Below are 25,953 nucleotides of genomic sequence, written 5' to 3' on the forward strand. Positions count from 1 at the left end.
CTCTTTTGTTCGCCACCCCCCAATATTTCATCTGAACACTGTCCCAAGATGCAGGCAACTTTAGGGGCGAGGGAGGGGGCCCTTTCTCTGCTCTGGAGGAACCAGGAGCCTCTTATCCAGCTGAGGATGGCGACCCTGCTGTGCTTTACAGATTGCCCGCAACTTTACGCCATTTTTGGAGCCTACGAGTTTACAAAAACGGATGGCAACATTAGACCGGAGAACAATCACATTACTTACTTTTTTAAAAAAATGTGAACAGTCAGTGACAACCGAAGTCGAGCTTTCGTTCATTTATTACATCAACATATTTCCATTCCTGCAAGTTGCTAGGGTGCACGGTGCAGGCACTCCTCCCCGTTTTCTTCTCCGTAACAACCCTGCGAGGTAGGCTGGGGTGAGAGACCCACCACGGAGCAGCTTCATAGGTCAGCGGGGTTCACCCTGTGCAACGGTTCCACCACTCCGGCAGAAGTCTTACGAACGATCCCGCCAACAGCGACTCGATCGGTCCCTCGTTGCTTCCCAAAACGTTTTTAACATACATTTATTTATTGCACTTGCAGGTATGCAAAAATTAATGCAAGCTTAAAGCAAAGTATTTTTTTTAATAAAGTAGCGGGAAGCTGCCTGGAAAATATGCGCCCCCCCCCCGTAGCACTGGCAGGTCCTTGGCGAGCAGCGCGCACAAAACTCCCACTATCCAAAAAACTGTGTCCAGGATAAGCGGAGCAGCATTAACGCCGCCACAACCGAGGAACTGCATACTGCGCCTGCGCGTCGCAGAAGCCTCTCTTTCTTTCCCATCCCCGCCTCTCTGTCTCGGACTATCACTCAAAGATAGCGGAGTGCGCTTGCGCGGACTCCGTAACCCCACCCCCCCATTCTGATTGGCCGCCGCGCGGCTGATGTACGGCACCCGGTGCGCTGCTGTCGCGCGGTCCGGCCGTAAAGCGCAGGCGGGAAATCAAGGAAGGGAAGGGAGAAGGTCGCGCTCCGGAGGGGAAGCCGGCGTAGGTAAGGCGGCCCTTGAGTCGGCCCAGGCCTCGCCTGCCTCCCTTTCCCCTGAGCCATGTTGGGCGGGGCATGCAAATAAGCCTTGCGTGGGCGGGGCCGGCGCATGCAAACGAAGGCTGTGGAGGCGGGGCCGTTGCATGCAAATGTGGCCCCAGGGTGGGCTGGTGGGTTGCGCCAGGTGTGCCCTTTGCTGCTGGGGCAGAGCAGTCTTGCCCTCTCCCCACCTACAGAAATCTAGGCCTACCTTGCAAGGTGGTTGTTGCTGGGCATAACTCTGGAGTTCTTGAATGACTGATAAATTCCTCTTCGAATGTTAAGTTGTTGTTGTTTTGATTGTTAGATACTTCAGGGTGAGGAGAGTGTTGGGCTGAGACTGATGAAGAAGACCCTGGTTCGAATCCCTCCTGCCACGAAGCTCCCTGGGTGACCTTGGAGCACTCACAAACTCCCAGCCTTTTGTGAGGACAAAAGAGGAGGAGAGCCACACATTGCCGCCTTGGGCTCTTTTGAGGAAAGGTGGAACGTGAGTGTATGTGTCAATAGCTGGCCTGGAGCGTTTGCCCTCTAGTTAAAGAATCCTGGAGATGGAAGGATCCAAACTCCTGCTGTTGCAGGGAACCTGTTATTTCAGCTTCCCCGTTTGGTGGCCACCCAGCCTCTGTTAAAAAATCTCTCGTGAAAAAGGCCACCACTTTCCGAGACAATCTGTTCCATTGTTGGACAGCTTGTACAGCCAGGAAATTCTTCCTCATGTTTAGGTGAAGTTGCCATTCCTGCAATTTGAACTTGTGAGTCAGATCTTTCCCTCTAGAACAAATTAGAATAAATTTGCTCCTTCACCTCTGTAGCAGCTGTTCAAACATTTGAAGATTGCTATCATATTGCCCCTTAGTAGTCTCAGTGCTAAAAAAAATACACAACTCTTGCAGCCTTCTTCATAGGGCTCTGAACATTTTTGTTCCATGTCCCTCCCCAATGTTCTAGCTTGTTGATAGTCTTTTATTATTTCCGGTTGCTCTGTATCTTTTTCAGGTGGTCAGCAATCTGCTTCGTGCTCCAGATGTGGTCATATCAGTGCTGAAAAGTGGGGTATGTTTATTTATTTCACCCAAGCCCTGGAATATTCTTTTCTCAGTGACATAACTTCACATGAAATTGTGTCGGAGCACAATGGTTCTCCTTTGCCTGTGCCTTTGGTGTGGCATGTGAAGTGTATAATATCTCACGTGGGGCGGAAAGGGTTGGGTTGAGAAAGATAGTACTGGGTTTTCTAGATGTTGCTTGTGGGGCTGCATTTAACAGTCTGCAGTCTCCTGTCTTTGTGTTCTTGACTTTGGCAGAAACAGCTTTTCTGTAACTAGTTCTTCTCCATTGCCTTTTTTAAAACAGCATTTTTGCCTTTCAAATCTCAGTGTATGATTTCCCGATAGCCTGCTTAAATTTTAACTGAACAAGAGCAAGAATGTAAAAATTAAAAACATAATTTTATTTTTTATCATTTCCTTGTTATGCTCTACTATTCAAGTACTAGGTAACAGTGGTTCAGTATGTTCAGTATTAAAAAGCATTTGTTCAGTATGTGCTGTAACCAATTTAATTAATGGACCATAGCAACACAGTTCCCCACCCAGCCAAAAAAAGACCTTTTGTTTGCACTCTGTTGATGCTAAATACAAATTCAGTATTTTATGTCAAGCAATTCAGCATTTGAACAGAGTTGGACTGCCTACCTGGTTTTTATTTATTTATTAATTAAGGAATTGCTATAATTCTGCAAGTGTTGTTACGCAAAATAAAATAAAAAATCCATGCATCGTTGGCTTTCTCTCACATATTTTTCAGCGATGTTCAATTTGTGACAGTGTGTCCTTTGCAATGATCATCTTCTGCAGCAGGACCTGAAATCACCTCTGCCTAAGGCTATGGGTGGCTATTGTCTGGGTTTACAGAACCTGGCTGGGGGAACTTTTGCTCCATGTCAGTTACCTCTGTATAAGTCAAGGAGATTGTGATGCTGGCTGATGTCATTTTAAGCCATGATACAGTTTTGCAGATTGATTTTGCATAATAATGTTATGTTTTCCAAAAATAGCAACTCTTGGGATTTATCTGTGGGGCCTTGGAAAGGGCTAAAGGATCCTCATCAAGATGTTCCTCCGGCTCTTGTCTGATGTCCGGTGGCAAAGAGCTAGCCCAGGATGGAGAAGCATGACCAGCTCCCGGCACAGTAGCACAACTGGAGCAGAACCTCACCTGACCCCTCTGCCATCACATGCACAGGTGGTTATCTGTGGGGGTGGAATCATGGGCACATCAGTGGCATATCACCTCTCGAAACTCGGGTGGAAGGACATCGTCTTACTGGAGCAGGGCAGGTAAATAGTTTTTTTTCCCCCTTTGCAAAAAAAAAAAAAAAAAAAAGGTGTTTGATGCAGCAAGTAATGCTGTGTGGTGGAACTGGGAAGGTCTTATAGCAAAGGTAAAGTGTACACACACCTGTTAGCTAACTGTAAGATTCAAGCTGAGAGTTTATCTACATCTTCAGAAAAGGCATTTGTATTTTCTGGAACTGTACTGCTTCAGGTTAGGACCAATATTCAGATGTTCTCCTCACTTACAAACAAAACAGGAATAGGAACAGAACCTCCCCTTGCATGTAGAAGCTCAGCATGGTGGACTAGACTCAGCTAGAACCCTTCTCTGACATGCTGGTTTTCCACAGGCAGCGGTCCTTGTTCAGTAATATCTTCCCTACGTCTGATAGCTTTCTTATGCAGCATCTTATCTTTGGAATTCGTTTCAAGTTGCTTTGTCTCTGTCTTTCATGGGGATGAGGAATTTGTGTTCCTCCAGTTGTTTTTGGACTCCAGCTTGCATCAGTCCTAGGAAGCACGGCCAATAGTTAGGGTGATGGGAGCTACAGTCCCAGCAACATCTGGAGGGTTAAAACCTACCTTTTCTGTTTTCTTTGCTTCTGTTTGACTCAACATCTCATACCTTGTTTCGTTTCCTTTACTTGTGCTTCTCCCTGCAATGGGGATATCTTTAAAGACTGTCTGGCTGGTTGAAAATACAGCTGCTGGGCTACTAATTGGGACCAAAAGTTGGGAATGTTTTCAGCTGGTGGCTTGGTGCTTTCTTTAAAAGCCTGTCGTGGCTTGGGACCTGTGTACCTGAGACAGCACCAGTTCTCACCTAAACCTACCCATGTGTTGGGATCGGGGGGGGGGGGGGAGGCTACAGGAATGCTGACAGTCTGGGGGTTTTGTTCCTGAGCAGTTGGAATGCTTATAAAATTAAATACAATTGCACCTGCTAATACTGGTATAACAGGCTTCGTTGCTACCAGCACAGAGTCAAAGTTTCTGTAGAATTTCTGCATGCTTATTAAAATCATAGGGTGTAGACTCATGGTTATTAAGCTCTGTCTTCTTACACTTCTAATCAGGGTAGTAAAAATGTTCTAAAGGAGTGAATTCCCCCCATTATTTCAGTGCATACTCAAGATTGCCTTTGAAGCTCTGCTCTCTGCTGATTTGGTGTATGGATTCCTGGCATGGTTGTTATTCCAGATTAGTTAACTTTTAGTACATTGGTGTGATCTCACCTGTGTGACAACAGGGTACACAAGGGTGATCGGAATGAAATGCTTGTCATAAGAACATAAAAAGAACCTGCTGGATCAGGCTAATGACCCATCTAGTCCAGCATCCTGTTTTCACAGTGGCAATCCAGATGCCAGTGAGATGCCTGCAAGCAGGGCTGGAGCATAACAGTACTCTCCTCTCTGGTGGTTTCCAGCAATTGGTATTCAGGAGCATTACTGTCCCCGACCATAGAGGCAGAGCATAGCCATCATGACTAGTAGCCTTCAATAACCTTTTCTTCTATGAATGTCCCATGTCTTTAAAGTATCATCAGTAGCATTAGCTGCTAGTTTGGCATTAGAGGACAGCATTGTGTATGTTGTCTAAGTTAGTCTTTAAGACTGAAAGAAGCCCTGCCAGAAACCATCCGGTTCCTTTACGTTTCCTTTGCCAAGGAATGCTGTCCTGACCCTGTGTGCTGGCATTGCCCTGTCAGTGGCATGCAAGAGCAAATGTTTGCCCTTCCTTTGGCTCTGGTGGCAGAGATTGCCTCCTTGCACTTGGGCTCTCCTTGGGAAATCCGGAATGGAAGGCAAAGTGTGCCTCTTGTCAACACACAGCTAAAAATATCCCCTGCCATATCTTAGTGGCACACTTGGGCTTTGCGTGCTCAGCACCCAAATTGGGTTTCACAAACTCCATCCAACACACAATTGCTGACTGTGACTCACTTCTTCAGAGGAGTGCATTTTGATTTTGTTGTGTGCTGGGAAGAGCATGGAGGAAATCAAGGAAAAGGAGATTGGGATCTACTTAGTGACACTTTATTTCACTTCATACAAACTTAGCACTTCATATGGAATTTAAAAAAGAAGCTCCGACTGACCATCTAAGTAAAGATGAGGTGTTCCTGGCAATCTTGAAACTGTGTGCTGTGAGAGTATGTGATTGCTTTTCGATACTTCTAATTGTTTTTTAAATGTCTTAAATACATTTTTTAAATTGTATTGTATTGTTTTATCACTGATGTATTTGCCACACTAGGCTCCTTTGGGAGGAAGGGTGGGATGTAAAAATAATAACTAAATAAAGAGGATGGGGCTTGAGGATCTATCTAAATGCAGAGCTTGTAAAGGTTAAATTATGTAAATTATGACAGGTTTTCCAATAGAAACCAGCCCAAAGAAACAGAGCCTTTCAGTTGCCTTTCTTCTAGCCCCTGGCAGTGATTTCATCCAGTCCAGGTCGCCAAAAGAAGAGGAGTAGAAATATCAGGCTCACAGGTATGGTTATGTAATCTATCTGGTTCCAGACAGGAAGTAGCTTCTCCTGGCCTCGGTGGTCTGTGATCCCAGTGTACAGGTCATGCCACCTTTGTAACACTTGCTGGTGGCAATGTGGGGAGGTCTCCTGGGGGAAAATATTTTTCCTTTTTCCAGGAGCTGCCCATAATCCCCACTAAGTGCTACAAGTTTCCTGACTGTGGGCTCAAGAAACAGCCTTCTGGGTGTACCCACAGAGTCTTAGGAAGTACAGACAATTGTATAAGGTGCAAAAGGCCCCACTCTTTAATTGGTGGAAAGCCTTGCCTGCTCCTCCTCTTCCCTGCCTGATTCCATAGGAAATGGCTCCCTGGGTCATTTGCATCTAAATGTTCTAAGTTCAGTCTCCAGATAGGGTTGGGAGAAGCTCCATCTGGAAACCTGGAGTACCAACCGCACTTAGCTGGTGAGCCAATTGGCCTGACTCTGGGTATGGCAGCTCCATACTTTCTTAGGGAGCCCTCTGCCACTGACTCATGACCTCTCCTCTTGGGCCAAACAAGCTTCCAGAGTCCCCACAGACCCTCCTGGGTTTCCTTCTTTCAGGCTAGCTGCTGGTTCCACGAGATTTTGTGCGGGCATCGTAAGCACAGCGCGGCACCTGTCCATCGAGCTGAAGATGGCTGAATACTCCAACAAGCTGTATCAGCAACTCGAGCAAGAGACTGGGGTAAAAACAGGTAAGGAGGGGTTACCACACTGAGCTTTGTGGCTGAGCAGGGGGTGGGGGAGTCAAACACAAAGTAATTCGCCATCCCGGCATTCCCCAGAAGGGTTGCAGATATTAGCCACCATTTGCACCCATCTGAAACGAACCCTTTCTGGGGCTTTCCTGTACCCTGACAGAGGGTTCCTGTACTTGTTCCAGGTTACGTGAGGACTGGCTCTATTTCTCTAGCTCAGACGCAAGACCGGCTGATTTCCCTGAAGCGCATAGCCTCACGGCTCAAGTAAGTGTAAGAGGAACGAGGAGGAGGAGCACCAGGCATGTGCCAGCCTTTCTGGAATAACTTATAATCAGGGCCTGGCCAGTTGGTGCTGGTCTGTGTGACAGGGCCTTTTCAGTGGTGGTTCCCCAGTTGTGGAATGCCTTCCCTAGCAAAGGTGCTACTCTGTCGTTATTAACTTTAAGGAGGAATTTGAAAACATTCCTGTTTCCCAAGGCCTCTGGTGGCTGAAGAACGCTGTTCAGGCTCCTCATTGGATGGAGGAATGTTTTTAACTGCTTTTAGAATTTTTTTTTAACTGTAACTGATTTTCAGTGTTTTTAATGGTAATTGTCTTTAAAATATTTGCTTTCTTTGCCACCCTGGGCTCCTTGGGGGAGGAAGAGTGGGATGTAAATTCAATAAATATAAATAATAGTGACTGGCCTTAGCTGTGTGTGTTCTCCAACAGGGTCATGGGGATCCCATGTGAGCTCATCCCGCCCAAGAGAGTGACACAGCTCCACCCGCTTCTCAACATCCACGACTTGGTGGGGGCCATGTACCTCCCAGAGGATGCTGTCGTTTCATCAGCCGATGTGAGCCTCGCCTTGGCCAGCGCTGCCTCTTTGAATGGTACGGCCTGGCCATGTCTTTTTGTCGGCAATACCGCTTGAGTACAAACCTCATCGGGAGAGACATTGCTGATTTGTCTGCTGCTTACATTTCTAATTTGCAAAGTAGATTACAGCCTTTAGTGCAGCCTTCCCCAACTCCAGATATTTTGGACTACAGCTGATGGGAGTTGTAGTCCAAAATATCTGGAGGGCAATTGGTTGGTGACGGGTGCTTTAATGTGTATTCCCTCGCAGGCATCCTGTATGGAAGCCTTCCCCGACCATGTTTTGGATCACAGCCATGCTGGCTATAGCGGATATGAGTTGTAGTCCAAAACCACTGAAGGGCAGCAGGTTTGGGGGAAAGTGCTGTGTGAAGTAGGTCTCTGCTCCCATTTTTCTGAAGGGAGAACTGAGACTGAGGGCCGAACTACATGTAACCAAGAACTTGGGCTGCTGCAGAAACTGACAGCTTCACGTCAAGGTCCTCCCTCTCACATCTCAAGAGGAGGGGCTGCAGTTCAGAAGCAGAGCCTATGTTTTGCATGCAGAAGGTCCCAGGTTCAATCCTTGACATCTTCAGGAGGACTGGGAAATCCTGGAAAGCCGCTGCCTGCCAGCGTAGACAAGAACGAGCTGCTAGGTGTACCAAAGGGCTGACTCTGTATAAGGCAGCTTCTTGTGTTCCTGGAAGACGGGCCTTTATAATGACATCAGCTCAAGTTGAGCTACACAGTGCAGAGGCCGAGGGGAGAGCTCAACATGGGACTGCTCCTTTGGGTCATATCACTCTCCTCTTTGTAGCACGTATCTCAGCTTTAAGGCTGCCGTCCTACACAACCCTTGCCTGGTGTGCAAGTCTCACTGAATTCAACAGGGCTGCTGTGTAAACATATAGGAACTGTTTGCAAGAAAGAGTGACTTGCCACTAGCCACACAGCGAGAGTGTGGCAGAGTCCTCTTTCCCACCCACTATGCCACACTTACTTTCAGCTTGTGTGAATGCTCTTGCATGGTCTACTCTTCCGTCCCGCTAGAATCCTCATGGTCCACTGGAACATGTTAAATGTGCAAAGCAAAGTTGTATCCTTCAGAGCTCTTCCACAGTGGAGGCGTGATTAACCCACTCTCTGTTAACCTTGAAGCCTACCCACGAAGCTGCCTTATGTCAGTTTGGGCCATTGCTCTGTGCCGCATAGGATCATTTCTTGCCATAGGAAGGCACAACCTTGTGCCCTCTTAAAGTGTTGGACTACAATTTATACAGTGCGTTTTCCACAAATGCTTGTGGTTCACATTTTTTAAAAAAAAATCTTAAGTACAGTAGTACAATAATGATACCTTATAAAAAGTATATTACCACTACAAATTTAGCACAACCCTCCCATCAATTACCAGTTCATTTAACATATTTCAACATTTAAGTGAACATAAATCTCACCAGTAGGTCAAGTAAAAATAACCAATAATTTCACATCCAAAAGTTGCCCCAAAGTTGCTGGTTAGTACCTAGCAACCCCCATCTCCCAGTCCTTCGTACCACAAGTCCAAAAGGCCAGAAACTTCCCTTGGCCTTCTCCTTGAAGTAGTTGGCCATGCTGTCTGGGACTGGTGGGAGCTGTACTCCCAGCACCTCTGCATTGCATCAGGTTGTCTGTCCCATGTCTGCTCTGACCTATAGCAGCTCCCCAGCCAACTGGGGTCCTTTTGAACATGCCAGAGATTGAATGTGAAAACAAAGCAAGTGCTTGAGCTATGGTCAAGTTTAAAAACCCTCCTCTAAGGACATATGAAGTTGGCTTTTTTTGAATCAGAGCAACGTCAACCAAATCCAGTGTTCTTTACAAGAATCCTCCCAGAAATTGACCAGTGGTTCAACGTCGGCACTCTGCTCTGCCTTCCGCCCACCCCCTGCTTTAGTGCCATCTGTGTTAGGCTGATTGCTTCTGGGTTACAGCAGTCAGCTGCTTAATCTCTCAGCTCGTCCGTGAGCATGCTGACCTAATTGAGACTCTTGATTTGTGCCTCCTGTAGTGATTCCACTTTGGCCAGGGCCAGGCAGGGGGCAAGAGAGGTGACAGGTCCAATGGACCTACTCGGCAAGTAGCTTTTCTTTGGAGCAGGGAGCAATTGGAGGGGTTGGACTGGATGACCCTTTAAGGCTCTTCCAACTCTACAGTTCTACGATTCTAATTTCTGGCTCCCTTTTCTGCTTTCTCCGCCCAGGTGCCCAGATCCATGAGCGGACAAGTGTTATCCACGTCTTGTGCCAAAAGGGTTGTGTGGCTGGAGTGGAGACTGACAGAGGGATGATCGAGTGCCAGTATTTTGTTAACTGTGCTGGGCAGGTCAGGTGCCAATTGTTTTGTGTGGGTGCCGTTGCCGGCGTATGTGTGCATTGACTCAACAACTGCTGTGAATGAACTCAGATTTCTCCTGATGCTTCTTTTTCAAGAGGTTCTGGGGAATACTTTCCAAATTAGCAAAAAGTTGTTCTCTCAAAAAGGCAAGCCTTTTGTGCTGGCATACACACACACCCCCTCGGGCTTACAGGGCTTTGTGTTCAAACTAGAAAATGGTTATTGTCGGGTGTTTCCTTCCATGCTGCACCACATGTCTAGTGTGAACTAAGGCAGGGCAAACCTGGCTTCCTATGCTGACTGCATGGTGGTGGGAGGGAAGGGTCCTGCATTCCCAAGTTGGGTATTTTAGTCTGGGCTATATGTAGTCATTGCTTGCCATTGGAATTGTGAGCTGCAGAATCAGCTAGTTTAGTTAATGGTGAATAATTAATTTGCCTCTAGTTGTAGAGAAGGGCAAGAAGCTTTGATTGTTGTTAGCCGCCCTGAGCCCGGCTTCGGCTGGGGAGGGCGGGATATAAATAAAATTTATTATTATTATAAGGCACTAGTGCCAGCCTTTGCCAAGCGGGTGCCCTCCAGATGTTTGCACAGGATCTCCTTGCCCCATCTCATCCGGCACCTTTTCTGTCTCGCTTCCCTACCCCCTTCCCTGCAGCGTTACCTGGCATGTGATCCCATTAAGCTACATGGTGGTACAACCTGCCTTCCGCCTGAGCGCTAACTTCCCTGCCTTCGTTTCAGTGGGCTTACGAGCTGGGCCTTTCCAACGAGGAACCAGTCAGCATCCCTCTGCACGCTTGCGAGCACTTCTACCTCCTGACCCGGCCCTTGAAGACACCGCTGGAGAGCAGCACGCCAAGTAAGGACCCTCCCTCTGCACCCTCTCATGGACCCCTTTGCCTTCCACGCAGGCACTCAGTGTCATTGCTCAGTTGCAGTGCACAAATCCTGGACGCAGGACAAGGAGGGGGTCTGGGAAAGGCCTTTGGCTGAGACAGAAGACAGCCCACGTCAGCCAACCAGTGGGCTGTATTGGGTCTGGAAGACCCATGGGTGTCTGGCTGCTTTTAAGGAATTGGGGAGGAAATGAACAAGGAGGCATTGGGTGAAAAAGTTGTGCTTTGTAGTCCTCTCTGAGCAGCTGTGGATGTGGGGCTGCCCTTGCTTGCCCAGTGACTCTTAAGCAGTTTTTGTAAATCAGGGGTGGGTAACATTTTCAGCCTGAGAGCCACTTTCCTTCTGGGCAACCTTCCAGGAGCTGCATACAGAGTGGTGGGTGTGGCAAGAGTGGGCGTGGCCAGGCACACACCATCCAGCCAAGTCAGAGGTGCCGTGGCAGTTAAAGGGTGCATTCTAGCCAGGCAACCATCATGAGAGGAGGACACACCAGGGCCAAATACAGGGGGCTAGAAGGCTTTATTTGGGCCCTTAGCCTGAGGTTCCCCACCCCTACTGTAAGCCGAGGATAGCAAACAGCTCAGCAGCTGCAGAAGAAAGGGGAGGAAATTTTCAGGGCTGGTTGGGATGCCACAATCAGCTAAAGCATTGGTTTTGACTGCACCTTGCTCTAGCTGCTACCCAGGGGAAAGACTTTTGGTCGCATGTGTAAAAGCCCAAGAATCAGTGTAAGGTCGACTGTGTTTCCCCAAAGCAGGCTCTAGCCTTCTTCCCTGATTGAGCTTGCAGGGAGCCTTCTGCCCGCATCCAAACAATCACTTCTTTCCCTTCCTGCCATCCCCCCTCCCCATAGCTATTGTGGACCCTGACGGGAGGATCTACATCCGCAGCTGGCAGGGGGGCATCCTTTCAGGCGGCTTTGAGAAGAACCCCAAGCCGATCTTCACGGAGGGCCGGAACCAGCTGGAGATACAGAACCTGCAAGAGGACTGGGATCACTTTGGTACGTTGGGTGGACCAGGAAAGGGGGGTGTTTCCAAGTCCTCCAGATGCACCTTTCCTAATGTGAGACATGTTGGCTTGAGCAAAGCATTGTGAGTGAGTGAGTGAGTGAGTGAGTGAGTGAGTGCCTGGCTTGGTGAGTGACACCTGCACTTCCTCTTTGCTTTTAGAATTGGTTTATAAATTTCTCCTCCCTTTCCCTGCCTTGGCTGGCCCACTCTGGGCACATTGTTGATTGGTGCTGTGAGCAAAAAGGTTTATTCTGGGCTCTCAACGAGCGCTACAACAACAGAGTCAACATCTGTGGGCTGCTGTGTTTGCAAATGTGGAACTTTCTTGATGGTGATGGGGTGGGGGCAATGAGGGTTTGGGTATGCTGCCCATCCCTCCAAATAGTGATTGTTTGTTCTGTCTCATCTTGGGGAGTAGAGCCACTTCTGAGTGCCCTTCTGCGGAGGATGCCAGATCTGGAGGCGCTGGAGATCGTGCAGCTGGTGAATTGCCCAGAATCCTTCACTCCAGACATGCGGTGCATCATGGGAGAGTCGCCCAATGTGCAGGGCTACTTTGTCCTGGCAGGGATGAACTCGGCTGGCACGTCTTTTGGTGGAGGAGCAGGCAAGTAAGTGGCTCACCCCTCTCTGCATGGGAGAGGCAGAGGGCCAGGGATGAGGGCACTGCTTGTAGAACTCTATATGCACCAGCTTCCTGTAGGTGCATTTAAAGTCTGTGTGCTGCTTCTCTAAGGCAAAGCTATGCCAGGGCCCTGCAGTTTCCAGCAGAAGGGGCTGCTCAGCTGCTCCTTGTCTGCTGCTAGTTTCTGCGCATGCTGGCACATCCCTCTCTGTCCTCCATCTGGGCAACTGCGAGGCATTATCAGAGTTCAAGGGCACATCTCAAACCAGGCAAAAAGATTCAAGGAGGTGCAAAGCAGATGCAGTAAGGGCTGTAGCTGGTAATGGGATATGGTCGGGGAGGAGACTTGGGGGGCAGATAGGGAGATTTTGAGGGCTGTATTTGGCTCTCAGGCTTGAGGTTCCCAATCCTTAGGCTAATGGATGTTCCTTGTGACATCCGGAGTTGCTGTGACCTTTCTGGTTTGGGCAAAGGGATTTTGTGTTTTGCTCTTGCTTGAGCAAGGAGGGATTGCAGGCAATAATGTGTCCTCACTGTAGCTCTATCTCCTACTGTGCTATCTCTGGGTGTAATTACCGCTCCCCACCACCCTGCCTCAAGCACAGTCTGTTAACTGTCTGCTCTCCTGCACTATTTAACCTTCTGGGCCTGCTTGTCTCCCTCCTTGGCCAGGTACATGGCTGAATGGATGGTGAACGGCTACCCCTCTGACAACGTGTGGCCCCTGGACCTGAAGCGCTTTGGGGCTCTGCAGAGCAGCCGCACCTTCCTCCGCCACCGCGTCATGGAAGTGATGCGTAAGTAGCCTGCGGCTGGACTCACTCGCGCCCCACATTAAATCAGGGCTGTGTAGGGTGTCCTGTCTGGACTAGGAAGGTGATGGATTTGTGTCCCTTCCAGCGCTTTGATTCTGTGATTCTGTGGCCCCTCCAGCCCTGATTTATGACCTGAAAGTTCCCCGCTGGGATTTCCAGACCGGCAGGCAGCTGCGCACGTCACCCCTCTATGACCGGCTGGACGCACAAGGAGCCAGGTGGATGGAGAAGCACGGCTTTGAGAGGGCCAAGTACTTTGTGCCGCCTGGGAAAGGTGAGAGCGTTGTCCTTCCGTACGCAGCCCTTGGAGCACGGGGTGCCAGCATCTTGTTGTTTTGACCCAAGTCTTGTGCTTCTTCATCTTCAGACTTGCTGGCCCTGGATCAGAGCAAGACCTTCTACAAGCCAGACTGGTTTGACATTGTGGGGGCAGAGGTCAAGTGCTGCAAGGAGGCCGTCTGCGTCATTGACATGTCCTCGTTCACCAAGTTTGAAATCAGTGTAAGTGTGGTTGTGAGAGGGATGTGGATCAGCACTGTGGGCCTGGCATCTGCTTCTGTAGCTTGCTTGGGTGTCTAGAAACCCTCAAAGTTTGTTCAGTTGATACAGAGCTGTCGTTATTTTATAAAAAGCAACTTTTGGCTGAACCATACAGATGAAAATAGCAACAGCAATTAAACACTCTTGGGCAGACCAAAGCCTTTAAGGCAAGAATGGGGCACCTGTGGCCCTCCAGATATTTTTGGGCTACAACTACCATCATCATCTTTCTGACCACTGGCAATGCAGATGGGAGTTGGAGTCCAGCCACATCTGGAGGACCACAGTTAACCCAGCCCTGCCTTAAAAGGCTCACGGGAATAAATAAAAGTATTGTGGAGAGGCACTAAGAGAGACCCCTGATAGGACCATTCCAGAGGGTGGGTGCTGCCATGGAGAAAGGTCTTCCTGCATGTATCAGCCAAAACTTGCAAGATGGTCATTTTGTGAACTTTGACACTGAGCTTTTCCTCAATGCTTCTGAGCTTCTAAGCCTTTATGATTCAAGCTGTATCTCTCCAGGCAGCTGGAATGAATCTTACGGAGAGAAATGCACCTTGGTTTGGAGAGCGCTCAGGCTGTAAGCAAGCAAAGGGTTGCCCATGTAATGTTCATAGCTATTAAAGCCTGGAAACTTGCCTTTTTGTGTGTTTTTAAGAAGGTGAGTTTTGTGGCAAGGCATTAACTAAAGTAGCAAAGTGGCTAAGAAAATGTGTAATTTAGGGTAAATACAGTTAGAAATGCATACACTGAGGAATGTGGGCATCTCAAGGTGCTTACTTGTGTCAGGAGCTGAAAGCCATTTCAAAAAGGGATGGACAAATCCTGCTTCTGCTGCTGTCTCTGATTTCTTTCTCCTCTCCCACCTCTCCATGCTGCAGTCCACAGGGGACCAGGCCCTGGACATCTTGCAGTATCTCTTCTCCAATGACCTGGATGTGCCAGTGGGGCACATAGTGCACACAGGGATGCTCAATCACAACGGAGGATACGAGAACGACTGCAGCATCGTCCGCCTAAACAAGCGCAGGTAAGCTTTTTCGGACTCATCCTTTAGCCTGCTCTGGCTTCTGCCTTCCTGCTTTGAAGACACACCTTCTACATTACCCAATGCCTCTGTTAGTGCTGTGCCTAGAAGAAGAGGATACGAGAAGAGCAGATCTTCCCAGATTTGATTTGGAGGGGGGATACATTATGTTTTGTGAAGGAGGGCTTCCTTTATTCTGTCCTGAATATACAGCGAATCAGTTTCATGACAGACACAAGAAATTGCTACTTTATATGCCCCCCCCTTCTTGAAGTGTTACGTTCACCACCTAGATCCTTTGTTTATTTGCAATATCTATTTCTGTGGAAGTCCCATCGGCCCCCAACCAGCCTGGCCATTGGTTAGCGATAATTGAAATTGTAGTCCAATAACAGGTGGAAGCCCAAAGCCTGCCCGTCCCTACTCTAGAGTCTATCTTCCACAGATTATTATTTTTAATGTATTTATACCCCACCTTCAAGAAGCTCAAGGTGGTGTACTTCGTTCTAGTCTTTAATTTGCTTCTCAAATGAAGGGCTGAATTGAGCAAAGTGCTGCAGGCTTGCCTTTGAGTTTGGTAAATATTTGGCCTGCATTCAGGGAAGATTCTGATGCAAAATTTCACTGCCGGGGAGGCCGGTGGTCTCATTCTTCAAGCCAAGAGAGTGCAAGACAGGGCCCTCAAAGTTGCAGGAAAACCATTTGGATTATAGGATGTGAATTGTTGTTTCACATTAGTTATGGGAATACTTTGTGCTTCAGTGCCTCTGCAGCTCAGGTACAGCTTTGTATGCTTCAAGGGGCACCTTTCAGGGCCATGTTGGAGGATGGAACGCCTCCCAGGTTGAATGCAGTTGCAAGAACCTGAGAGCCTGGACTCAGTGATTATCCAGCTCAGGAGTGTCGCAAATCCCAACAGGCTTTGCTTCAAGCCCTCTGTGGGTGTGGACGGGACCACCATGCCATGATACCTCCCCACTACCTGGCCCCTGCCTTGTGCTTAACCTTCTCCATTGTACTTTGCATTCCAGCTTCTTCATGATTTCCCCCACAGACCAGCAAGTCCATTGCTGGTCCTGGTTGAAGAAGCACATGCCTGTTGACAGCAACCTGTTCTTGGAAGACGTAACCTGGAAGTACACAGGTGAGGCAGGAGGGAATATTGTGCCTGCAGATGCTGGCACAGCTGGAGCGGCTGAAGATGCTCCTTCAACAAGAAGTCGTGTTTTCAGTTGCTCTGGAGCCCCATGCTGGCTGCAGTCCAAAACAAAGGGAGGGCAGCCGTTTGGGAAAGTTGCTGTAAAAATTTGAATGTGGCAAATAGGTTTTTGCAAATGTATTATCCAGGTATTCTCACAGGCGATGCTGGTTTGGTTGTGGCTCCCTACTGGCATCTGATCAGTGACAGATCCAAGCTTGGTGCTATGTAGTATGGGAAACGCTCCCTGGGCTTATATGCGAAGTTCATTTTGAAATATAGGCTCCCATTTCACATCTTCTCTTAGAATCCTCCACCTCTTAGAAGATGATTTACCCCTTGCTTTCACTACTGAGGGTGGAACTATGCTCTCACCTGGTGCCACCATCAAAAAAAGGCAGCCCTGTGTTTCTCCACATTCCCCTATCATTGGCTGTCAGGGTATGAAGACTTGCACACCACAGTTATGTCATGGCAAGGGTGTCTGAAGAGAGGGGAGGGCGGCTGTGGTTGAACTTGGTATGGGGTTTCCATCTTCAGTTGCAGTGCCATGTCAAGATTAGCGTGCAATTCCTCTGGTAGCAAAGCTAGGTTTGTGGTCACCAGATGGGGGCGCTTTAGTGCTAGTGTTAATGAGCCTCCTTGCTTTAAATGAGTCAAACGTAAATCCTTGGTGGTTCCTCGGATCCACAGATGAATTTTTTCCCATACACAATGTTGGGCAGGGGTGGGAAACTTGTTCCTCTCCAGATGTTGTTGGAGCCCAGCTCCCATCATCCCTGACCATTGGACTTGGATGGTGGGGGTTAATGGGAGCTGGAGGGCCACTGTTTCTGAAGCACTCCTTTGGGGTTTCACAGTCCATCTGTATATCCCTCCCTGCATGGTGGGCTTCTCTTTCTGCAGCAGAACTTGATTTCATGCCTACTGTTATTTCCAAACCATCTGCCTCCTCTGTCAGCTATGGCCCTGAGCTGTGCCAAGGGAATCTGAGGGTGGAGTTGACTTGGGTGGGACCTTCCCTTTCATTCTGCAGATTGCTCAGAGGTAGAAACCCTTGTGCTTTTCTCTACCCAGCATTGAATCTGATTGGCCCACGCGCTGTGGACGTCCTGTCAGAGCTGTCATATGCTCCAATGACCCCAGAGCACTTTCCATCCCTCTTTTGCAAGGTATGTCACGTGTTTTTCAGTTTGTTTTAGAAATCTGCTTACTCCTCACACAATGGCCTGGTTCACACACTGTACTAAGGTGTGGTTTGTTTAACATGAGTTAGCCAGGAGTTGTCCCACAATCCAACAAACCATGGCTTGTTAAAGCTTGGTCAAACTACAGTAGAGGAAAGGTGCTGGATTAGCATGTTAATACCAACCTTTAGTTAAAACAAACCAAGGTTCATAAGCCAACAACAAACAATGACTCTAGCTGCTGGGCAGCATTCACACATAACACTAAGCTGTGGTTTAATAAGCCATAGTTTATTAAAATGTTGTGTACCATTATTTGTAAACTCAGAGGTCCTGTTTTGTGTATCTCTCTGCCTCTACCCTCAGGTTTGTCACCTAAGACCACGCATAAGGCAGAATGGCTGGGGTCATGTTAATGTTGTGTCTCAAAGTGGCTTTATGTGATGCTCTGGTTTTCAAACTGTCCTGGAGAAGCCTGGCTTTCTTCCAGTTTTTTATGGATTTGTGATGTGTAGCCAAGATTGTTGTTGTTGTTCATTGCCTGCCCTTCTCCCTAAGGTCCCAGGTTGGGTTACAACATTAAAATACAGTATTAAGATTGCTGCTGGGCATACTCTTGGTTTGCATGGGGTGGTGGTGAGTCCAAGAAGTTCTAGACAGTGCCTTGTGCAACCTGAGAGTATGTCATTGAATTCAGCATACAATCTGTGGTGCAAACATGGGGGCAGGGCTTCACTCAAAGTTGGAAGAAGGCTCCTTAAAGATAGGACACTTTGTAGACTGATGTCTTTGTGGCAGGCCTCATACAGAGTTCAAATCTTGGCCAATTTGCAGGGCACAGGTTGTGTGTTTACCAGGCAAAGTGTCCTGCCATGTCTTCGTCTTGCTGAATATTGCAATGATTACGTTGCAGGGTGTTTCTTGCCTGTTCTGTAGCAGTTTTCAGATCAGAGGATATCTGTGGGTTGAGGACAGGGGTGGATGCATTTATGAAGGGTGCCTTAATTATTCTCTGTGCTGCTGCAATAACATCTGGAGGACACCCTGCTGGCTACCTTTGTCCTACAGCATTCAAAGTGCTTTACATTCTTGGTAATACAACAGGCCTATAGGAAACTCTTTATTATTGCAAATAAGGCAGGGAGAGGGCAGTTGAGGCTGAGAGAGAGCAGCTGGCCTAAGGCCAACAAAGTTTTTATAGCCAAGGTGAGATTTGAACTAGGCCTTCCCTGATACGTAGCTCTCTTTTCTTTTATCCGCCGTGCTTACTCGCTACAGTGGCTCATTTCATGCTTCAAAACATGACACTCCTTCCAGCACCAGAAGGAATGCTCATTCTGTAAGGCTGGTTGGTAAACCTACAGTGGGACCTCTGATGCTCTCAATGTCAATGAGCCAGTGAGGATATAGCCTCCTAATTACACCCTGGTGGTGGTGCTGATCACAAACTAGCTGCTCACAAACAAATTGTAAGAGACGCTTTTGTACACTGCAGAAACAGGGAGTGGTTTGGAATGCCCTGAGTCGTTCTGTCCAGCGTGTAAAGCTTGGGAATTTATTTTTTCAAGTTTTTTTATGGGTGTAACTTTTTTTTAAAAAGTGCCCTCCTCTCTCCAGCATATACATTAACCTTCTGTCCCCAGACAGAGAATCTTCTGTCCAATCCTTGTGAATGGAGAATGTTATCGTGGAAATGGGCCTGACCTCTGGACCCCACCCTCAAAAATGAATCTCCAAATGCAGGGGTGGCTAACCATTTTTTTTAGCACGAGGGTCACATTTGCCATTTGAGGGGTTGCATGCACACATACAGCCCCCACTCCTGGACTGATCCATGCTAATCAGCTGTAGGGGGCAGTCATCACCTCCTTTCTGCTCATCAAATGATCAATCTGATTGTGGGCAGTGATGATTAAATGGGGGGGAGAGACAAGAACCATGTAAGCTACCTTCAGCTCCTTGCAGAAAAAGGTGGGATATAAATGCAACAAAATAAATAAATAAATAAAAGACACCCAGGAACCAGAAGCCAGGCGCTTGAGGAGTCTTTTCTTGCAAGCTCCCAGCTGCTTGTGCTCATCGCAGAAGTGTTTTTTTAAAAAAAGATTGTACAATGCTTATTCTACCGTGTCATCTCTGCTTGCTTCTCTGGTGCTTAAGCTTCTTGATTGTCCCCTTCCTCTCAGTGGAGAGAGTGAACGGTTGCTCCCTCTCTTCTTGTCCTGGGTTGCCCATGTGCTTTTGCCAGCTTCCATTTTCTTCCTTTGCTTCCTGTTTCCTACAGGAGATGAGCGTGGGCTACGCCAACGGCATCCGTGTCATGAGCATGACACACACTGGAGAACCGGGATTCATGCTCTACATCCCCATTGAGGTGAGAGGTGCTTTGTTGTCTTAAGACCAAAACTTTGATTTGCAGGATTGAGGAGAACCTCTTCTCCCTTTTCCCATGGGATGGTATAGAAAGATCAAGAGTAAAAGACTTGGCTTAGAAGTACAAGATAATAATATCCATGCTGTCTTCTCAAGCTCACCCGTTTGTCCTACTGCTTGTCTCAAAAGGGAGATCTACCTGTTGGGGCCTAAGTTTCCTCGCTTTCAGACCACATCGTGAGCAGGAAAGAATCCAGTCAAAATAGGCCCATATGAATTGCACTTTGCTAGAACGGGCAAAAGGTCCATCTAAACCAAGCTACCTAAATATACTCAGCTTATAGGCAAGACATGTTGTTTGCCTTCAGCATCAAACAGTGTCAGAGGTACTCCGCCTCTTAATTAGAAAGGCTCCATTCAAATTGTTGTTTTTATCCATTAATAGACAAATTAACAGAGAGTAGCTAATAGCTAATAATCTGTGAACTGTGCCTTGCAATATCAGACCAAGGCAACTGTGAGCTGGCTGGGTCTGCTGGAAGATCTAAATCAAAGCATCTGGAAGGCACCAGGTTGGGGGAGGCATTGCTACCACTTATTTTGTAAGGAAGAATCCCGTTTTTTTAAATCCCCAAAAGGGACATAACTTGGCATTAAATTCTGCCTGCAAAAGCCACTACGGGCAGCTTTTGGAACTGGCCACAGGGAAAATGCAATCAGATTCTTACACTAAACAACTACCTAGAGCAGGCATAGGCAAACTCTGGCCCTCCAGATGTTTTGAGACTACAATTCCCATCATCCCTGACCACTGGTCTTGTTTGCTAGGAATGATGGGAATTGTAGTTCCAAAACATCTGGAGGGCCAGAGTTTGCCTATGCCTGACCTAGAGTACTGAGCAATCTCTTTCTCCTAGGACATAGTTACAACAAGCCGCTTTTTGTAAGGCAACATAGCTTCAGTTTGTAGTTTGGTGACAGCAAAATGTGGAAGCTGAAGCTGCTGGGCAAAGTTTGGATGAGCAAACAAATCATGGTTTGATAAGCCATAGTTTAATAAACCACGGTCAAGCGTTATGTGCAAACCAGGCTATTCAATGCTGTTTGCTGGGTTTGGGTGGTGGGACGTTGCCATCCGTGGCTTTCTGCAGCTGTCCAAGGGCTGCTGCCATTTTTCACTCTATAGAGTTGCAGATGCCAAATGTTGCATTCAAATGCCACTGTACTGTTTTTCTAAACCCTCCCCTTGCAGTATGCTCTGCACGTGTACAACGAGGTGATGAGTGTGGGGCAGAAGTACGGGATCCGGAATTCTGGCTACTACGCCCTCCGCAGCTTGCGCATTGAGAAGTTCTTTGCCTTCTGGGGCCAAGATCTGGATGCTTTCACCACACCGCTGGAATGTGGGCGCGAGTTCCGGGTTAAACTGGAGAAGGTGTGAAAGAGAGCTGGGCCATGGGGTGTGTGTGTTTGTGTGTGGCACAGAAAAGGCAGGCGGCCTTGAAACGAGCGCAACACAACCTCCCTGCAGTGTGGGCATCATGTTTGCCTTGGGGCTGGGGGAAGTGGATTCAAACCCCATCCTAGCCATCAGTTTCCTGGGTGGCACAAGGCAAGTCACTAATTTGTGGGCTTCAGCTTCTCTTCTGTTAAGCTGCAACAGCAACGTAGGAGGTGGAAGGTACCCCAAGGGTCATCTAGTCCAAGCCCATGCAATGCAGGAATCTCTTGGTTCCTTGTATAAGTTCCCCATAGAATATAAAGCAGGAGCTGCCCCTTTGTCCAGCCCTGACTGATGCTTTCCCCCCCCCCACCTCCCACTCTCTCTCTGCAGGGCACTGACTTCATAGGGCGGGAGGCGCTGATGCAGCAGAAGCAGGAAGGGGTCTACAAGCGCTTCATCATGTTTGTCCTTGAAGACCACGACACAGACTTGGACCTGTGGCCATGGTGGGGGGAGCCCATCTACCGGAATGGCCAGTACGCCGGCAAGACCACCAGCAGTGCCTATAGCTACACACTGGAGCGGCACGTCTGCCTGGGTTTTGTCCTGAACGTGGACCCAGAGACTGGTGAGGAGCAGCCGGTGACACCCGACTTCGTCAACCAGGGCGAATACGAGATTGATATCGCAGGGCAGCGCTTCCAGGCCAAGGCCAAGCTTTATCCCTTCAGCTCCCTCTTCACGACCCGCCGGCGCAAGGATGAGATGGAGTTCAGTGGCTTCCAGGGGAAATAACTCAGTGCTGCATCTTTCAGACTTTTTAACGCTGCTGCTCGTTGGGACTTTGTATAGCCCCTCTGGTCTGTTACATTTTGTATATCATAACACTCCCCCCCCCCTTTCCTCTCCTCTCCTTCCATACATATCTCTTCTTTTCTGCTCATCCCGGTTGTTTTCCAACATTGGCTGAAGCCCCTGAGCTCCAGGCCAAAAGGGCTCTGTTGCGTCCTGAGCTCCAGCCTCCGCTTGTCCAATCAGCAAGGACTCCGGTGCCCTGAGAACATTGGCTGTGGCCTGGTGGGACCTCTTGCGCTTGGAAGCAGCCTTGGGCCCTTGGGATCTCGCCTCTCTTGCAACGTGACACATCACCCCAGGGCCCATCAGGCACCTGTGCACCAACACCCAGTGGCCAGCCGTTGTCCTTTGCAGTTTTCTTTCTTGTGCTGCCTATCGGAGAGGCCAGCAGGCACTGTAAGGTATCATCGAGTTTTTCTCCACGTTAGGAGTGTGTGTGAGCAATCTGTGAGCTGCACCACACAGGGTCAGCATCCTACAGAAAATTTGGCGTCCCTGGAATGGAGCTGCCTGGGTGACTCTTCAGTGTCTATGGATTGTGTGGCTGAGGGTGCTTGCTTCTGGGTTTGCTGTATTACAGAATCCTCCTTCCCTTCTGCTTTGTTCTTCTTTGTGTTCAGTCTTGGATTGGTTGGTTGGTTGTGCAATATATGGTGTTCAAAACCCTCACCTGTGCCTCTTAGGGGCTGACCGGCCTCTAGTCAACAGGCCTCTAGTTGATTAGAGGTTGGGGCTGAGGGCTGTGGGTGTAAGCTGCACCATCTTAACAATGGCTGAGCCATGGGTTGTGTCTTGGCACTCCCCCCTGCCCAATCCAAGTCCTGTGGGTAAGTGCTTGGTTACCTTTGCTTGGCCCCAGAATGGCTCTCCTCCTTCCCAGCACTCACCTCCTCTGCAGCTGCTGAGAACAGAATCTTGCATGCCATCTTTCACAAGGAGGGCCATCCCATCTCAGGCTTTAGGGAGTGTTTGTGTTGGGTGGAGGGAAGAGCCTCAGCCTTCTCACTGTCATGGAAATGATTTGAGGCTGGGGTTTCTTTTAAGCCAGGGGAATTTGCCCTGAAAGGCAGGCATGCCATGCCGAAGAGTGTGGCCTCTGGCCACTTGCAGCAGTCCAGTTAGCTGTCACTGCAAACAAGAAAAAGGAGACTGAGCTTGAGGAAAGAGGCAGAGCATCTGTGCCTTGCAAATTCTCCCAGCAATACAGATCAGTGGGATTTCATGCTGCCACAGCTCCCTTTGAAAAATCCTTTAGACTGGCTCCCTGAGGCTGCTTTGCGTCTTTCCCTTTCTCCCTTTTTTCTACATGCCAGGCAACTCTTCTCTCCTCCTGTCTGAGTTGCTTGACGTATCATAATGTTGCTGACCATTACCTATGCAATGTTTTTCAGTCCTGCTGCTCTTTCCGAGGGCAAGTGCCTGAGGTCCCTGCTCCCATACTCCAAGGTTGCCAGTCAGCAAAAAAAGTCTAGATAGGGTCTTCTGTGTAGATGTCTCTTGAATAGAGTTCCTTGTAGCACTGATGCTGAGGCCTTGGGCCCGTCAGAAATGGCTCCTCACACAAGGAGAGGCAGAACTGAACATTTCCCACAGCAGGCCTCAGCTGCTGGGAGAGGAGACTGAGAGACTGTATTACCAAGACTCTCAGGCAGGACCCCCCAAAACAGCAGCACAGATAGCGAGGCTTCCTCAGCATCTGCCCCAGGAAGTGTGTGAGAGGCAGCTGAAGCCGGCTGGGCCAAAGACCAGATGGTCCCTTTGCTCTCCCCCTTCTAATTGTGTTGCTTCCCATTTATTTTTCATAAATGGACGGGGGGCTTTTACAGTGAGCTTAAAAGGACTTGCTGCTTGCTGTGTGTATGACCATCCCATTTCGGTTTCTGGGAGCTTATCAAGGCTCCCCTCCCCACGCTGTTTCCCAAACATGCATAAGTTTTAAAGTTCCTCCCACATCACTGTCAACTCTCGTAAACAGCAGGGTTTGTTTTGTTGTTATATTTCTGGCCAGATGCAAGTAAATGGTACAGGGACGTCCTTACATCCAGCTACCTTTGCACCAAAGACAAAAGTTTTGCGGGTGGAATTCATAGCAGGCAGGCAAGGCAGGAAGGCAGAGCAGAGGTCCTTGAGCATCTGGTCCTGTGCATGAAGGCCATCCTTGTGATACCTGCAAGGCCCTACCCAGAGATGCCTCCACAATCCTGCAGAGTTTGGGTCTTCTGCCTTTTCTAAAATAATGTTTTGAGGGATTCCTTATCTAACAGTCTCTCTCTCACTCCTGGTTCCTCCCTCCCTGCTCCTAGAATCACTCCTTCAATACTCACTCCCTTTTCATTCTCAGATGCACTTTAAACATATTTGTTCATTTTGACCTTGATTGCCAGCCCTCTGTGATCATTCCTTCATGGAATCAACTCCAAAACTAGCAGAGGTGGTTTTTGTTTTTTTAAGCATCATTATTAAATTAAGAGCACTTGCCAGCATCTCTTCTGTGGAACAGGCACCGGAGATCTGGAAGCTGGCTGAGCGAACCCTCCCCTTCACTCTGGAGTGCCTTACGCCTCATGAATGTTACCTAACGGAGGGAGCAGAGTCATGCCTCAGCTCCGTCCTGTATCAAAAACTCTGCTGCTTGGCTGCAACAGGCCACCATGGCAGGATTCTTGGGATGCTCTGGAGCCTTCTGACCCTCTCTGGGTGTCACTGGCATCGACTGCTGTTGCTGCGCCTGCACCTCTGCAGAGAGTGTAAATCTGTCTGGACTGGAAAACCAGGACGTTGGGAGATGCCCTGCTCCTCTTCCAGTGGAAGTTCCCAAGGACTCCTGGTCCAAAGCGCACAAAGGCGGGGGAGCAGCTTCCTTTCCTGTCCAACCGGGAAGCCTGCATCTTCATCATGCAGCATTTCTGCAGATATATTTCCTGCCCCACTTTGGTTTTCAATGCTACCTGGTTTGTATATCAATAAAGAGTTGTTTTAACTACTGTTGCTGCAGTGTCTGTGACTTGTTCCCCAGGCCCATCTAGGAGGCTGGCTGAGTTCTGAACTTGAACTCCCCAGCCTTTCTCAGTTTGCTGTCTGTGTGAGAGAGATTTCTGAGCCCGGTCTAATGCAGCAACCCCAATCTAGTACCCTCCAGGCTTTTTGGACTATGGCTCCTATCAACCCCAGTGATGGGAAGGCTGTTCTGATGCCCCCAACCCCAGTTCAGCAGCTTTTATTGGGGATTACTGGCTAATTGTGTGTGGGACAATGAGAAGTGGAGTTTAGGGGGCTTCCACTTTGACTCTTGCCTGGGCCATAACTTCACCAGACCTTTAGCAAGCCAGTCCCTCTTGACCTCAGCCCAGAGGGACTTAATATCCCTTTAGTAACGTTGGTGCCCAACGTGGGTGACCCTCACATGGGCCACCCTTTGTTTTAACTTTTGCTCCAGCCACACATGATGTAGCAAGGGGTTGCCAAACCACGTGAGGAATCTGCACCTCACAGCAGCTTTGCCTGCATGTGACTCAGATTGCATGTGTGGCATCCGGAACTGATGTTTAAGGTAGCAGTAGGTGCTCCTTCAATGAACTCTATATTGACGCTTGTAACTAAAAACAAGAGCATAAGAAGATCTTACTGGATGAGGCTAGTGGCTCATCTTGCCCAGCATCCTGTTTTCACAATGACCAACGAGATGCCTGTGGGAAAGCACAAGAGCCCTCTCCCCTCCTGTGGTTTCCAGCAACTGGTACTCGGAAGCATTGCAGTTGTTCATGGAATATCTTCAGGTCACAGCCATTTGCGGTGGGTGGGTGAGGGCAGAGAGAGACTTCAGAGGGTTGGCACTGGGTGTGCCTTATAAACCAGTGGTGTCCCGATACACCTGCAGTGCACAATGCAAGCCACTTGGAGGGCCATTTAATGGTTATTTAAGAAAGGTAATACTCTCATTCTGTGAGCCTCTCTTTCCCCTACAGGGACTGGACTGGAGAAGAGTGGGATTTGGTCTTTGTTTAGAAATTGGGCAGCAGGGGCTCTAGGCATCCTGTCCCTTCCCCCCAACTGTCCTGGGGTTAATGCTGACCTTTGCTTTTGTGTAATTTTAAGATTTCCAACCTGATTTCTTAAAAACCAGGTGACTCTAACTAGTCAAACAAAC

The 25,953-nt window shown here is 48.5% G+C and overlaps 1 protein-coding gene across 3 annotated transcripts; it reads left to right on the forward strand.

Moving 5' to 3' along the window:
- The first annotated feature begins 883 nt into the window (after positions 1–883).
- Positions 884–24,791, forward strand: PDPR (pyruvate dehydrogenase phosphatase regulatory subunit). 3 transcript variants are annotated; one of them, XM_081016987.1, is made up of 20 exons: positions 884–1,017; positions 1,358–1,546; positions 2,050–2,106; positions 3,110–3,392; positions 6,473–6,606; positions 6,795–6,876; positions 7,325–7,488; positions 9,696–9,817; positions 10,574–10,691; positions 11,583–11,732; positions 12,161–12,353; positions 13,040–13,164; positions 13,301–13,456; positions 13,550–13,683; positions 14,604–14,752; positions 15,781–15,893; positions 17,025–17,119; positions 19,419–19,508; positions 20,760–20,942; positions 21,342–24,791. In XM_081016987.1, exons 4-20 carry the CDS (start codon positions 3,166–3,168, stop codon positions 21,744–21,746), a joined length of 2,640 nt encoding a protein of 879 aa, XP_080873113.1. In that variant the 5' UTR covers positions 884–1,017; positions 1,358–1,546; positions 2,050–2,106; positions 3,110–3,165; the 3' UTR covers positions 21,747–24,791. The 3 variants fall into 3 exon arrangements, with proteins under 3 accessions (XP_080873113.1, XP_080873114.1, XP_080873115.1); XM_081016988.1 differs by having other exon boundaries at positions 1,358–1,540; XM_081016989.1 differs by lacking the exons at positions 884–1,017; positions 1,358–1,546; positions 2,050–2,106; ... (5 more) ...; positions 10,574–10,691; positions 11,583–11,732 and having other exon boundaries at positions 12,219–12,349.
- The last annotated feature ends 1,162 nt before the right edge of the window (positions 24,792–25,953 follow it).

This window comes from Podarcis pityusensis, assembly GCF_964106645.2.
Source record: "Podarcis pityusensis genome assembly, chromosome: 8".
NCBI classification, from domain to species: domain Eukaryota; kingdom Metazoa; phylum Chordata; class Lepidosauria; order Squamata; family Lacertidae; genus Podarcis; species Podarcis pityusensis.

Bases quoted from the DNA above. Each gene is read 5' to 3' on its own strand.
- PDPR (XM_081016987.1), top strand. From the start codon at position 3,166: ATGTTCCTCCGGCTCTTGTCTGATGTCCGGTGGCAAAGAGCTAGCCCA. The intron at 10,692-11,582 runs GTAAGGACCCTC...CCCTCCCCATAG, and splicing joins GCTGGAGAGCAGCACGCCAA to CTATTGTGGACCCTGACGGG. The intron at 15,894-17,024 runs GTGAGGCAGGAG...TTCTCTACCCAG, and splicing joins CGTAACCTGGAAGTACACAG to CATTGAATCTGATTGGCCCA.